Source organism: Papio anubis, chromosome 10 (assembly GCF_008728515.1).
Source record: "Papio anubis isolate 15944 chromosome 10, Panubis1.0, whole genome shotgun sequence".
Lineage (NCBI taxonomy): Eukaryota > Metazoa > Chordata > Mammalia > Primates > Cercopithecidae > Papio > Papio anubis.
In genome coordinates this window covers 120001269-120017134 of record NC_044985.1, presented here as the reverse complement: position 1 = coordinate 120017134, position 15866 = coordinate 120001269, and the positions used below count along the sequence as shown (strand labels likewise).

At 50.4% G+C, this 15866-nt stretch overlaps 1 protein-coding gene across 11 annotated transcripts in view; it reads right to left on the bottom strand.

The window, feature by feature from the left end:
* Window positions 1-228: 228 nt before the first annotated feature.
* The window catches only part of AGAP1 (ArfGAP with GTPase domain, ankyrin repeat and PH domain 1), a 639080-nt gene continuing 623442 nt past the window's right edge, over window positions 229-15866 (bottom strand). For all 11 annotated transcript variants that reach the window (XM_021924443.2, XM_021924444.2, XM_021924446.2 and 8 more), the window contains 2 exons: window positions 12112-12367; window positions 229-8085 (listed from right to left, as the gene is read on the bottom strand). In XM_021924443.2, the coding sequence (XP_021780135.2) occupies window positions 7882-8085; window positions 12112-12367 (460 nt within the window). In that variant the 3' untranslated portion in view covers window positions 229-7881. The remainder of the gene's footprint in view (window positions 8086-12111; window positions 12368-15866) is intronic.

Here is a 15866-nt window from a genome sequence, read left to right as displayed (position 1 = left end):
TCTTGGAGTTCCTGTCCTTGTAAAGGAAGAAGTCAGAAGAGACACTCCCGATCTCTTTCCTCATTCCACCTGCAAATTCCCTCGGGCCTGGGGCAGCCCCTCCCCGCGGCAGACAAAGCCCCTTTTCTCATTTACCTTGCTTGGGTTAGAAACACAGTTAGTTGTGATAAATGACCAATGCCACCAAAAAAAAAAAAAAAAAAAAAAGAAAAGTCCACGGAAGCGGTGTAGACATATTTTCATTTCTTTATTAGAAAGAGGCCTCTACACCATAGCCACCTCTCTCTGTTACTTTACACGTCTTTCTTTTCCCCTTAGAATACTGTACAGCGGACACAAAAAAATCCCAAGGCAGGAAAATACAAACTGGCATATTTAATCAAAACAAGATCATATGAAATAACAAGCCAAGTGAAATGTCTGTCAATGGTTTTAATTACAGTACAAACAATATAAATAAAGCATCATTGAGTCATTGTGAAACATAAAGTTGCTGAATGAGGTAATAGAAAACATCCAAAAAAAAAAAAAAAAAAAACCTCAACCCATCTGTGGATAAGCCCACGCTGCCCTTCCACCTCTATACACTGCTATTTACAGAAACAGAAAACCGGCTGTAAGGTGGGCTGGCCTTCCCTGCCCCTGCCTAGAAATGCATCTCAGTTGTCACCTTTGACCTGCTCCGGCTCCCCTTTAGGAAACACGCCCCTGTGGCAAGATGAGAACCAAATTCCAAGCTGGCAGAAGGGAAGAGTCAGGGCAGGAGAGTGGGCCAGACCTGCCCCTGGGACCCGTGCGACCCTCCCCTCTCCAGGCTGAGCCCAACAAAGGCCTCCCCAGTGCTCAGGTGCTGAGGGCTGAGAGGGGCTGCATCTGGAGAATGAGATGTATTTCAGACACAAAACACCCAGCTGTGGGAGGGAAACTGATGCTTTTCAAGTCTGCAAGAAGGAATTATTTCTAACATTACAGTGCTGGGCCCTCTCCCCCGTTCTTAATGCCATGAAGCAGCTTCTAAATGCACACTTTGCCCATCCACCATGCAACTGCCCCGCCCCTCTCCAGTCACCTGTGCACCCTCAAAACAGCTGTGCTGAGAACCCTGCTGGGACCCTTGGGGCTGGGGAGGTCCCTCATGTGCCAACCTGAGCAGTGCGTGAGACCCACTCCCCAGACTGGCCCCTGGCTCACAACACCCTTGGAGCCTTCTCTGTTCTCCTACCCTGAGAACCCAGGCGGGAAATGCGTTTGCCCAGGGACCTCCAGGAATGTCAGGGGACACCCCAGGGCTGTGGTACTGGGCAGGGGCTGGGCTGCCTGCCAGTGTCTGCGTAAGGCCCATCAGGATTCCATGTGCCTGGACTGTCCTTCCTCAAGTCCAAAGGCCCCTGACATCCTCATGCACAGCTGCTGACTGAGTGGGCTTCCAGTGTCTTCTTTTTACCAGAGCTCTCCAAGCAGCTCAGGCATTAGCTTCCTGGGCCAGTGTAGACTGCTCGGCACCAGGGAGATGCAGGGAGATGAGGGTTTAATCTGATTTAGGGGCAGCTGTTCCCAACAGCTGGTGTGTTAAGGGGGTTTGCTCCACTGGGAAGATTCCCCAACGCACTCACGCCTTGTTTGGTTCCTTTCTTTCAGCTGCATCTCAAGGCAAAGGCCATGCAATTCCCCCAGAGAGCATTCTAGATCAGTCCGACATGGACTTCGACAAGGAGTCTCTATCATATGGTTTCACCATCCTCGGGTTGGGGGGTGCTCCCCACAGACGCCCTGTGCCAGGCCAAAATGAAAGCCAAGCCCTGAGCCAGCTCTCCCCACATTCATGAGGATATCCTGTTTCGGGCACATGGAGTGGCCCAGCTTGGGTGTCCCAAGGCCGGAAGCCACAGCTGCCTGCTGGTCTCACTTAGCAGCCTTAGGCTTGAGCACTGGGGCTTTCAGAGCCCATGCAAGTCTCTGCCGGCCACTCCGGCCCCATCTGCCCATCTCCAGGCCCTGAGGCCCATCTGTAGCGGGTGAAGGCCTCAGACAAGAACAGTTCTACCAAACAGGTGCAAAACCCCAAACCAAGTGCTGTCGTTTTACACCAAAACCAGCACCTCATAGGGAAAGACAGTAAGAATGGGTTTTCAGATTTAGGTTTGCTTACTGCTACTGGCGTGGGTGTTTACTACACTGGTGAACTTAAATACTTTCTCATACAACTCACAGGTTTAAAAAAACTTGTTGGTTTCACAGACTCCCTTTCCAGAATCACCTGCTAACGCAGACGTGTGACGCGAAGAAAGCCGCAGACACACCGATTACATGGGGCGGCGGAGGGGAGGGCATTCATATTTCAACAGCCTATTTAAGGGCAGTATTTCTTCTCTAAGGGGAAGAAAGTTTGTGTTTTTGAAACAGTAAATATCTCAGTACATATGTCTTCCTCCATGGAGAGGGGAGGGTCTGCCACAGGGGTTTCTGTCTCATCACAGACGGGGCACTGGTCACTTCTCTCTCATCACAGACAGCGCAGCATCCCAGGGGCCAGCGATCAGGATCACTTCCTCGCTGTGTCGGAAGGACCAGTCTGAGGACTGTGTCTTGGTGACCCAGCTACTCCAAGGAGATACACCTGCGCCCCTTCTGTTTCCCGCATAATGGGAGCAAAGCTGACATTTCGCTGAAAAGCAGCCTAACGTGCGTGGTGAAATGACAGAGGGCCCGTCCCCACAGGGCACACAGCAGGGCCGGGGCAGATCTGTCCACGGGGCAGGGCAGGGGGGTCTCCTGGCCCCACTATCACCTGGGCGTGCTGGCCTGGCCTGGGGGGACGGGGGCGGCATTAAAGCCGTGTGACCACAAGGGCTCCCTGAAGAAAGCCACTCAGAAATCCAAGCGCGAGCCTCGGAAAGGTGGAGAATGCACGCGGTGATGCCAAAGGCCCTTATTTAGCTTTTTGGGGAAGGATGAGGGTGACAATCATTCAAGATGTGACTTCACAACACATGAAACCCCCATCTGAGGCGGCGGTTGGAAATAAATTACATTTCCTTTGAAGGAAAGCTGTGTGTCTCCAGCACTTTTCTATCAGAACTCCTTCCTGACTGCTTTTCAATTTGTTTGCTTGAAGGCCATAAATACAACCCCAGGGAGTTCTAGAAAAGTCTCAACGACCTTGTGCAGGAGGTGAGGGATGGAAGCAGAGCACAGCCGTGCTGGGAGGGAAGCGGCCCCTCCAGAGGTTTGGGGTTTGCTTTCCAAACACCTTTGCCTCCTGAGTGGTTGCTGAGGCCTGATTATACCCCATCTCAGGGGAAGCTACATCGTTGCCAGGTTTCCCACCTCCCAGGGCAGGAATATGGATTTCTCCTCATTTCCAGAACATCCTAAGTGCAGGGAGGAAGAGTTGGCATCGTGGGCACCACGGGGACCCAGGGCGCCTACGGCACATTGCATGCTGCAGGCTGAGCAGGTCTCTCTTGTGGGGTAAGATGAGTCCACCAAGTTTAAGCACAAACACACTGGGAGCCTGGGGACGGGGAGAGAGGGACGGGCCTGCAGCCAAGCACGGCGACCCGGGGTGCTCTCCAGCAAGCTCCGATCTCAGACAAGAGGAGGAGGGGAGGCCCAATGCACGCGTGAGTCACGCAGCTCACGGCAACGGGAAGGTGGCATCTGAAGGGAGGGACGCTGTCCACGCCGACACCACCTCAACAGGCTGTAGGGGAGAGGGAAGGGTCGTCTTGGCCCTGACCAGCACCGGCGAACAGCACGAGGGCAGAACTCAGCCCCTTCCTCGCCTCTAGAAAATCAACTTCAGACTACAAAGTGGAATATCCATGTTGAGAAAAGTGGGCAGGTTCCAGAGAGGCTCTCAGGAAGCAAGGGATGCTGTTCCCCGCCATGTGGAGGGCCAGGGCAGGGCACTGGCAGGCTGAGAGAGGAGGGCCCCGGGCTCTACTGGAGGCGCTTGGCAAACATGCCCGTCACGGCCTCCCCTGGGTGCAGGCTGGAGGACAGTGTCAGCCACGGGCAGGTCTCCTGGTGTGTGTGCCGGCTTTGGTCCCATCAGTGTTTCTGCTCTTAACAAGTGCTCCTGTCTCCCCAGCATCCCCTGGCCAGGTGTGAGGCTGGCATTTATCACACGGGTTTGAAACCTCACTGCACCCTGCAACTTTCACAGATGAGGAAAAAGAGCTCAGGAAGCTGGGTGCCTGCCCAGAGCTGTGCGGGAATCCTCTGGAGGGATGGCAGGGCCGGCTGAGTCTAGGGGTCCGGCTTTTTCATCAGACCATGTTTCTCCCTAACAAGGTTAGCAGCAGCTCCTATGCAGACATAGGGAATGACCTCCAATGTGCAGATGTCACAAAAACAGGAAGACTGGTATCTATACTGGATGACAGAGGCCGAACCATGCAGACCTCATCAGGCTGGGCAAAGTCTCAGAAGAGGGAGCTTCAACGCAAGGCCCTTGTGCTGAAAAGCCACTGCCCAGAACTGGCCTGTGGACTAGGGGCCCTGCAGGAAATGCAATTCAATAAGATCCTGCTCTCTTCTGCGTCTGAGAACCCTGCGATTGGTGAACGACCTGCCGCCTTCGCCCTCCTTTCCGGTGCATATACACTGTGCACATACTTGGGAGATAGGACACTGCACCTGGTTTTGGGGCAAATGACTCAGAAACTTGTCACTTGCTCGCCCTTGGGCTGCTCATTTCCTGGGATGAAACAGAGAGAAGGACCAGGGACAGGACTGGGGTGCTGGGCGGGGCAAACCACTTGTCCGCCCCAGCACCCGAGGTCAGAATCAGAGTTCTGTCCCCGCGGGATGTTCCTGCTGCAGCCAGGTCTGCACCACACCCCTCCACTCCCCTCCAAGTTCAGTCTCTGTGAAGCTGAACGTCGGGGTGCAGACGTGTCCAGATCACCCACAGGGTTACACAGGCCGCTCGTGTGCCTCCCCCAGCTGGCTGTTTCTCGTCAAGGCAGAGTTTTAATTCTGAACAGGAAAGGTGAGGTGGCTCCTGCAGTGGTGATCTGTCATCATCACGTCACAGAACTGAACATGGAAATGAACAACAAAAACTCAACTCCCTTCTCAAACACGTTACTCCTAACTCCGCCCTCGGTCCTTGCCTCTCCCAGCCTTGGTGGTAATTAGCTTGAAAGTGGGAACAAGAGTGTGGTCAGCAAAGAAAGGGCTTCTGGTTAGACACCGAAATACAAACAGATTAGCCAGCTGTCTTCTTTATTTGGAAAGACCCTTGAAACTGCCTTTCCTTTTGCTACTAAAACTCGGGCCCTAGCAAGCGGCTGCGCGTGGAGCAGATGGACGTCGCTGAGAATGGCAGGGGAGGGGCTGTGTTTTCTGAGGGGGAGTCATGGCGGCCCGTGCTGGGGACCAGGAAGGGAAAGAGCCAATCTAGCATTCAGGTTGTGGAAGGCAAAGTGAAACAAGAAGTCATTTGGGAAAATATTATATTATAAACACATAGAATAATATGTACACAGTCATATACATCCCAAAGAGAAGCCTCAAGGAGTTCCGTTTCTTCTCAAAAGAAGCTTCCCTATGATAAAGCATTCCTATAGTGGGAATTCACTACAATGAAATAATTTAACCATTTCATTTATGCTATATTTGTGTCCACTACAGAGTCTACGGTGAAGGCTGTGTGGAGCGAGTGTGTCTAGTGGATTCGAACACCAACGCGCTCTTCAAAAATAGGCAATGACCTTTTTTTCTTTTCTATTCACATTTACAATAGCTACACAGTGACGAAACGCAGACTGAAAAATCAAATGGCAGGACGATGGGACTGTCGTCAAAGTTCTCAGACTTGTGGCTGCTGCACCTGTTATCCTTTTGGATATGAGTGAGCTCCACTTAGCTTCGTTAAGATTAGAAATTTCCATGAAACACTTACCCACATATAAATTATGTGTAAAGCCTTATTTTTTTCCCCACCTACTTTAATTTTTTTTAAAAAGTGAAAGAAGAGGAAAAACTCTTATAAAATATAAGGTTTAATATATGAGAGCAAGGAACACCCCGGAGGCTGCCAGCACGTGCGGCTTTGTGTTTCTGTGCTACAGGAGTCTAGTGTCCTCATCTTCAATCGTGACAACCCTTCTCCCCGCGTCACACTGCCAACGGGCTCTGGGCAAAGCTGCCCCGTTTGCTTTTAATCTAAGGGATGCTGTGGTTTGGCTGACTATGTTTGACTACCACCACGGAAGGCGGCGGACGTCTGAAGCGGCCAGATACCGCGACGATGGAAATCAGGCGAGGTACTAGCGTGGAGGGCCAGGCTGCCGGGTCAAGGTTGCCTGGGTTCTCAGGAGCCAGTCTGTGCCACAGAACCATCGGCATCTGCCTTCCGTAAGGCACCTCGGTCTGGCATTCGGAAAACCACCCCGTCTTGCCAGAGCCCCTTGGTCTTGGTTAGCAAAAGCCGTATCCGATCTACATCATGCTTTCAATCATGAGAAACCACATTCCTTCTTTCTCCTTTCTAATACACTTCAGTGTGTCTTTTTTTTCTTTCTCAATTTTAATAAGCAAATTGTACCACCGTCTTATTCTGAGATGCTCCTTTTTAAAAGCTGTAGATCACATTAATGGAAGTGTTTACTGCTGGGAATATCTTCCATGTACAATGATCTGTAACCCTCTTATCTCAACTAGTTGCACATTATTAGTTCACATCCAGTTCAATTTATAAATTAAGAGAGGTGCCATTTGTCTGTACAAAAATCAATGCATATTTATGAACTTCTTTTATTCAAATATATTTTCACACATCTTATCTAAATACATAATACAGAAGCCTGTGTGACTTGGGCAATGTGGCCCAGGAGGGCCTGAGACTAACACATCCACCTCGGCAAAAGGACATAAAATCTCTCTTACGGTCGGAAAAAATAGCCTTTTGTGTATTTACTTAGTTTACGAAATATACTCGAAATGCTATTGTTAGCTGAATTTGTGATTTCCTTTTGAATTTCTGAGTTATTCTTATTTATTTTTCCCATTTTGTTTTTGCACCAAGGAGACCGCAGTCAAATAATACTCAGCGACTGATTTCCTCTCTTTGGACTGAAAAATTAAACAGATACTAAATTATGACAGTGAATTTAGAAAGGAGGGCTCCAAGGGCTTGAAAGAACATGTCTGGGATAATATGATGCTTCTAAGAGTATTGCAATCACATCGTGGCAATCACCGGAGCGTGCCACGTAACTACCTCCTCGGCTAATATGCTTTCTTCTCGGTGATGACTAATCATGTTCTATTAAACAGCAGTAATGCTGGAAGAACTCAACTATACAAGTGTAATGAAGCCAGTATTCTCCCTGGACAGATTAGCTACAACTGATTTGACACATACCATCATAGGGGCTTCAAACCTGACAAACTGTGTGCTTGCTTCTGATTTATGCCGTCAAGCTCCTCAGAGAAGAGATGGAATCCAAGTGTTCCGTTTGCTAGAGGTGAAATGTACTATGTGCTTAACTGCCAGTTAACGAAAGTTGCCCCTTCTCCTTGTTCCTCGCCTCCCCTCCCCCTCACGTCCCCGTCCCTTGTGCCACCAGGACAAGGGTCCTGCGCCGTGTGCTATCGTCAAAGGGCCGAGGCCCGTCGCTCTCTCCTGCTTGTGGTTTAGGGGAGTTTATGAAAAGGAGCCACTTCTGCAGTCTCCCGGCCGCCTCTTCGCCCCTTGAGGATGTCCAGGTTTTGTGATTTTGTTTGGGGTGACAGTGGGTGGGCGGGAGGGAGGCGGCCACCAGGAAGAGGGAGGGGATGCGACGGGACTCACGTGCTGCGAATTCCGAGCGAGTATGCGGCAAGGCTGCCGCGTCCCGGGTGTGGCGAGCAGGCGGGCACGGCTGTTCCTCAGATGATGGTGGGCACCCTCCCGCTGCTGTTGTTCCGGTTATTGTTTCTCCTGGACAGGTTGGGAGTGGCCATGAGCACGAAGCGTTCGTCGGGGCAGCCGTACTGCAGCAGCACGTCGATGCACTCCTGGCTGGAGGCCTGCCGGGCGTAGGCCAGCGCTGTGTTCCCGTGGGCATCTCGGGCCATGACGTCCACCCCGTACTGCGGAGGTAACGGAGCCCACATTAGTATCCCGGGGGATGTGATGGAAGGAGGGGGCAGGGATGCTTTCTCTCAGCCCTTGTGCGTGGCTTGTGCTTGGACAGCGGGGCCAGCTACAGAACTGGCTGGCACAGCCTGCACCCGTGGCCAGCGGATTCTTTTAAGGAAAGAACGTGTCTTCTTTTCAACTGAAAGCCCCTCCTTTGTGCAACATTAAGGAATCAAAGATAACTTTAGTTTTGCTGTTTCTATTTTGACTTTCCAACTGCACAAAGAAAAAAAAGATCACTGTTTTGATCTCAGAATTTTCATTATAAGAAATATATAAATAACACATAAGAGCTCAAGAAGAAAAAAAAAAATCACCCATAATCTTGCTATTCAGAGATAACCTTTGTCAATTAGTGGATTTCCTTCCAATGGGTTTTCTTTGAATCTAAATGTGTATGTGCCTAATTGAGATAAGACTATACAAATACTTTGTATTGTTTTTCATTTTTTTTTGATCACTATACTGTGATCATTTTCTTACATCATTAAACATTACTCAGAGGCCTGGCGCGGTGGCTCACGCCTGCAATCCCAGCACTTTGGGAGGCCGAGGTAGGCAGATCACGAGGTCAGGAGATCAAGACCATCCTGGCTAACTCGGTGAAACCCCGTCTCTACTAAAAATACAAAAAATTAGCCGGGCGTGGTGGCAGGTGCTTGTAGTCCCAGCTACTCAGGAGGCTGAGGCAGGAGAATGGTGTGAACCCGGAAGGCGGAGCTTGCAGTGAGCCGAGATCGCGTCACTGCACTCCAGCCTGGGCAACACAGCGAGACTCCGTCTCAAAAAAAAAAAGAAAAAAAACAAAAACATTACTCAGAAGCATGACACAAGCTCTGTGCAGTGGCTCACTGCAGCCCAGGAGTTCAAGATTAGCCTGAGCAATATAGGGAGATCCTATCTCTAGAAAAAAATACATTTTTTAAAAACTAGCTGGGCATGGTGGCATGTGCCTGTGGACCCAGCTACACAGGAGGCTGAGGTGGGAGGGTCACTTGAGTCTAGGAGGCAGAGGCTGCCGTGGGCCGAGATCACACCGCTGTACTCCAGCCTGGGCAACAGAGTGAGACCCTGTCTCCCCACCCCCCAAATAGCATGACACAGGCAAGTCATACAATATTCCACCATAGGAACAGAATTCAGAACTCTCCCCTCAACTGTGCACTCTGTAAAAATTATCACTGGAGCTGGGTGCGGTGGCTCAATCCTGTAATCCCAGCACTTTGGGAGGCCGAGGTGGGAGGATCACGAGGTCAGGAGTTTGAGACCAGCCTGACCAACATGGTGAAACCCCGTCTCTACTAAAAATACAAAAATTATCTGGGCTTGGTGGTGTATGCTTGTAATCCCAGCTAGTCAGGAGGCTGAGGCAGGAGAATTGTGTGAACTCAGGAGATGGAGGTTTCAGTGAGCCGAGATCGTGCCACCACACTCCAGCCTGGGCGACAGAGTGAGACTCCATCTCAAAAATAAATAAATAAATAAATAAAAATTAAAAATTGTCACTGGAAGAAACAGTACCCGGATGTACGTCCTCACACAGAATCTTTCTCAGGGCTAAAGTACACAACATTTTTAAGCTTTTTGCTCATGAAAAAGAGTGAATTCACTTCCACTTCTGCCAACGCACAATGTGTGGGAGTCTGAGGCCGCTCAACAGCATGGAACCAGCGCCATCAAAGGAATTTTTGCTCAGTTGGAGGAGGAAACATGGCCTGTAATTTATAACTGTGTCCTCTGCTCCCACCACCAATTCGTATGTTTAAGTCCTAACACCCAGTACTTTCGCATGTGACTGTATTTGGAGATAGAGCCTTTATGGTGGTATATGAGCTTAAATGAGGTCACAATAGGGTTAGTATTTGTATGAGAAGAGGAAGAGGCTGTGCTGGGAGGCTGATACCTGTAATCTCAACACTTTGGGAGGCTGAGGTGAGAGGACTGCTTAAAGCCAGGAGTTCAAAACCCATGGGCAATATGGTAAGAACCTAACTCTACAAAAATTAAAAAAAAATTTGCCATTCATGGAGGTGCATGCCTGTGGTCCCAACTACTTGGCAGGCTGGCGGGGGATTGCTTGAGCCCAGGAGTTCGAGGTTACAGTGGGCTATGATTGTGCCACTGCACTCTAGCCTGGACAACAGAGCAAGACTTTGTCCCAGAAAGAAGGAGGGGAGGGTGGAAAGGAAAGATCTCCTAGGAGCAAGTGCAGAGGAAAGGACCTGTGAGAACACAGGGAGAGGGCGGCCGTCTACCAGCCACGAGAGGCCTCACCAGGAACCATCCCTGCCGGGCCTTTGATCTTGTACTTCCAGCTTCCAGAACTGTGAGAAAATAAATGTCTGTTGTTGAAGCACCTGTCTGTGGTATTTTGTTATGGCAGCCCTAGCACACTACACACAACTCTTATTTAATTTGCATTACATCACATGTATGACTAATGAGTAAAAGGCAGTATCTTTGATTTTGGTGTAGTGTCTGTATATCTCATCTCATTCTCCAACTGCACCCATCAAAAAAGTCAGATTAAGGCCAGGTGCAGTGGGTCATGCCTGTAATCCCAGCACTCTGGGAGGCCGAGGTGGGTGGATCACGAGGTCGGTCAGGAGTTCGAGACCAGTCTGACCAACCTGGTGAAACCCCGTCTCTACTAAAAATATAAAAATAGGCCGGGTGTGGTGGCTCACGCTTGTAATCCCAGCACTTTGGGAGGCCGAGGTGGGCGGATCACAAGGTCAGGAGATCGAGACCACGGTGAAACCCCGTCTCTACTAAAAATACAAAAAAAAATTAGCCGGGCGCGGTGGCGGGCGCCTGTAGTCCCAGCTACTCAGGAGGCTGAGGCAGGAGAATGGCGAGAACCTGGGAGGCGGAGCTTGCAGTGAGCCGAGATCGTGCCACTGCACTCCAGCCTGGGTGGCAGAGTGAGACTCCGTCTCAAAAAAAAAAAAAAAAAAAAAAAAAATTAGCTGGGTGTGGTGGCGGGTGCCTGTAATCCCAGCTACTCAGGGGGCTGAGGCAGAAGAATCGCTTGAACCTGGGAGGGTGGATGTTGCAGTGAGCTGAGATCACACAACTGCACTCCAGCCTGGGCGACAGAGCGAGACTCTGTCTCAAAAAAACAAAAAAAAAGTTAGATCAAAAACATGCAGAAGCCTGCAGCACTCCACACGTGCGACTGTAGAACGTTGCTGCCGTGCGGGACTGACCCATCCTGCCTTGCGAGTGGAGACAGAAGAGCCTCCAGCTGGGTGTCCCACCTCTGGGTGCCGTCCCCACTTCTGGGCACACGCTTGCCTTCCCTACCTGGGGAGCCTCCCTGCAGGTGGAGCCTGCCTCTGGTGGGGACCTGCCTCGGCTGAAGCCCCAGGGGTCCACGGGCAGCCCCTAGGTGGGCACGGCTTCCCAGACATAGCTCCCGTGTGGCACAGGCAAGGCCTCTCTTCTCATCCACTTTATCCTTCTCTTTTACTCTTTCAAGCATTGTGCCACATGCTTCAACAGGAATGTACAGAATACTTTTCCCCAGTAGAAATTCATCAGAATGGTTCAAAAGAAGCCCTCTGACAAACTCCTGCCACATCAGACCTCAAAGTTGAGGGTCCAGTATTTCTCTGTTAAGTCAATAAAAGCACCAAAGGTTTGGAAATGGCGAAACCCTACAAGCCATCCCGTTAATACACCGCCTTCTCTCCAGAAGATGATGGAAATGAAAAAGAGGGACACCACCAACCCTCCCTGACAAGGGGCAATCACAAAGTGGCAATTTTCAGAAACTCTGACAAGTACTGTACAAGGAGGACCGACTGTGTCTGTATAAGGCCCTCTGTTCTTCAATCGGAGTTTCCCATTAGGAACTGTTCCCACTTGCGGACAAAGAACAACAGCCTTCCGCCAGAAAGATGCCCATGGAAGCAGAACAAAGCAGACAGTGCCCCCTGTGGCCTCGTCCTCTGCCAGGGGTGCCGACCACCTACCCAGATCAGGAGCTGTGCCAGGACCACATTCCCCTTGCGGCAGGCCAGATGCAGCGCCGTGCGGCCGTCTCCCTCCCCACAGGTCTCGTTCACCTCGTCCCGGGAGCCATGTGCCAGCAGCAGGATGGCCGTCCGCAGGTCCTCGTCGGCGGTGGCCCGCAGCAGGTGCTGGCCCAGGGACAGCTCCGTGCAGGGTAGTGGGGCCAGGAAGAGCTTCTGCTCGTACTTGGCACGGATCCACCGTTCCTTCTCTTCCCTGCAAAGAGCCACCAGACAGGTGCAGTCACGATCAGGCCCGAGAACACAGGCTGCAAGCACCCGCCCCATGTGGTCGGGAGGAGCCGAGAGGGAAGTGAAGTCACAGAAAGCAAAGGTCCTCACTCGGCACAAAGCTCCCTGGAGGAAAGGTTTATCCACCTTCACAAAACAGTATCCTCACCAGCAGCATCAGCCCAGAAATGCAGGTTCTCAGGTCACGCCCCAGACCCCCTGAATCCGAACCTCTAGGAGTGTTTTAACAAGCCCTGCAGGGGATTCCAATGGGCCCAAGGTGTCAGAGCCGCTGATCTCAGGCTCATACGCTGTCTTGGTGCTCTTTGTTTCTGTCACTTTTAGTGCAGAATCTATCCTTAGAAAGAAAACTATCAAGTGAGGGCTCAAGGCCATGGCCTTGGATCAGTGGCTCTCACATGCCGACGCACAGGGGGAACCACCCTACTGCCTGGGACTGGTACGATGGAAGCATGGTCTCCGGGGCCGAGAGCTGTTTTACTGTAAGCAGGGCTGTAGTCAGGACTATAGGACACTTGGCTGAAGCTGGGGGGTGGGGGGACGGGACAGCCAGTGCGCTCCCCACACCTGGGGGTGCCCATGTGGTCTTAGCTCCAAACTCCGAAATAGGGTGTGTGTGTGTGTGGACTCCCCAGGTTTTCTAAACCCTTTCAGCTGAAGAAAACACGGCAACAGACTCAAGCAGGAGACGGCAGACTCCAATGAGGAGGTTTAGAAGGGAGATGCAGCTTTTGGAATCTCCAGATACTTGGGAAAGGCTTAAGTGGAAAGGACAGAATGTCAGGAATTCCTTAAATGACAAAGAACGGTTGGGTGTTCTGAGGGAAACTGTTCCAGGGCCTGGGAAACAAGCAGGTAGCTCCCAGAAGCCAGAGCTGAGCCCAGAGGCAGAGGAGAGGACGAAGCTGGGGAGGGGGTGCATGGGGTCGGTGGTGTGGGGAGCAGATGATGCTGGTGCCTGCCCGCCCCCAGCATCACAACCTGGCTAAGATGGGGCTGCCTGAGCTGGCCAGTGTAATACGTGGTGGTCTCCTCCTGGGGGGTCTACAGAGGATGGGGACCCTGCTACCCATCTGTGGGGAGGGCTGAGAAGGAGAGGACAGGACGAGATGAGAAGCTCAAGAAATAGAAGAGGAAACCGACAGTAAGACATGTTGACGTTGACCCAAAGGAAGGACCCCAGGCGAGCAGCTCCTGTACTCTGGCTACTCACGATGGTTTCTGGTTTCTTAAAAAAGAGTGTGAGAGATACTGAAAATTCAAGACTCTGTAGCACTGCTAGAGGGGGGAAAAAAGGTGGGGCGGTGGGGGACAAGAAATTTACAAAGAACAATGTGAGATTTTACAAGCAGCTCTTGAAATTTTACAAAGATCCCAGGAGCAGAGCCCAGCCAGGGAAGTGCTCCCTGCCTGCCTTTTTGATGAGTATGACAAAGAAAAGAGGCCAGGAGCAGTGGCTCACGCCTGTAATCCTAGCACTTTGGGAGGCCGAGGTGGGTGGATCACGTGAGGTCAGGAGTTTGAGACCAGCTTGGCCAACATGGCGAAACCCTGTCTCTACAAAAAATACAAAAATTAGCCGGTGTGGTGGCAGGTGTCTGTAATCCCAGCTACTCGGGAGGCCGAGGTAGGAGAATCGCTTGAACCCGGGAGGCAGAGGTTGCAGTGAGCCAAGACTGCACCACTGCACTCCAACCTGGGTGATAGAATGAGACCCTGTCTCAAAAAAAAAAAAAAAAAAAGTAAGAAAAAGGAAAGAAAAGCCCTACATGTAAGAAGGCACCGCAGTTACCCACAGAGACTTTAATAACGCGCTGATTTACAATTGCCCTCTCCAAAATTCAGGTTTCTCCAGGGGAATAATCAGAGTACACAGCTACAAACGACACGGAGAAATCACTCAGGGCCTCCGCGAAAGTCTAGAAAGAAAACTCATTACCCATGACATTTCTGCTTCCGAAGTACAGAGGAAAGGCCTTGTTTACACCTTTTACCCGTGTTTACATTGCACCTAGTGATCTAGTGTCGGGTTAGCCCTAATCTGTTTTTAAATACTTAGGCAAACAAATTCTTCCAGGAGTAAATCTGGATTAGTTTTGCTTCACTTCCTGGTACATGGGAGTGACCCCAGAGTGACCCCCAACTCTTTTCATTTGGAGATTTCCAGGACAAACACTTGGCTACAGCTGAGAACTGACACCAGCCCCCACAAATGCAGCGGAGGCAGCCCCCGCACCCCACTCGGGCAAAAACACAAGCACAAAAGCACTGACAATGTCTGGGAAATATGGGTTCAGGAGACAGACAAAAAGAAGTGCTTCTGATACTGTTTTAAAGGCCTTATTGAAAATGTATTAAACATGTGTTGATGCATTTCATAAATCACAAAAGAGAAGGAGCAAAACGTGAATTAAATGAAAAGGGATGACGGGGAAGGATACGTCCAGACTTTCCAGTTCCAATTTGCTAACTCTCATTTTTTGGTAGGCATTAAAATCACAACTATTTGATTCCGCTCCGATTGATTTTAATAGCCATTGCCAAATCACCCAGGGATAAACCAGATAACTTAACACAGTAGCTACAGTGCTAACTGCAATTATTCAATTTCTTTTTAATATTCGAACACCCCAGCCAAAGAATGAGTACAAACCTACAGCTCCTGAACCCTTCCCTGTGTCAGTATGTCCTCCCCGGGAACTGCTGGAGTGATTCTTTGTCCTCCCATCTCACCCCACAGGCAACCTCATCTGAACTGACAAGCTGATACACATTTGAATGAGCTGTTCTTTACTTTTAAAAATCAGGATTATTGGCCAGGCCCAGTGGCTCACGCCTGTAATCCCAGCACTTTGGGAGGCCGAGGTGGGCGGGTCACGAGGTCAGGAGATGGAGACCATCCTGGCTAACACGGTGAAACCCTGTCTCTACTAAAAAAAAAAAAATTAGCCGTGGGCGCTGTGGCGGCACCTGTAGTCCCAGCTACTCAGGAGGCTGAGGCAGGAGAATGGCGTGAACCTGGAAGGCGGAGCTTGCAGTGAGCCGAGATTGCACCACTGCACTCCAGACAGCCTGAAACTCTGTCTCAAACAAACAAACAAACAAACAAAAATCAGGATTGTTGATACCACCTTAATCCTTCAAGAATGGCCATAATCAAAAAAAATAAAAAAACAGTAGATGTTGGTGTGGATGTGGTGTACAGGGAACACTTCCATGCTGCTGGTGGGAATGTAAACTCGTGCAGCCGCTACGGTAAACAGTTTGAAGATTCCTTAAAGAACTAAAAGTAGAACTACCATTTGATCCAGCAATCACACTATTGTATCCACCCAGAGGAAAAGAAGTCATTACATGAAAAAGATACTTACACACACGTTTATAGCAGCACAATTCACAACTGCAAAATTGTGGAACCAACCCAAATGGCCATCAATCAACAAGTGGATAAAGAAACTGTGGTG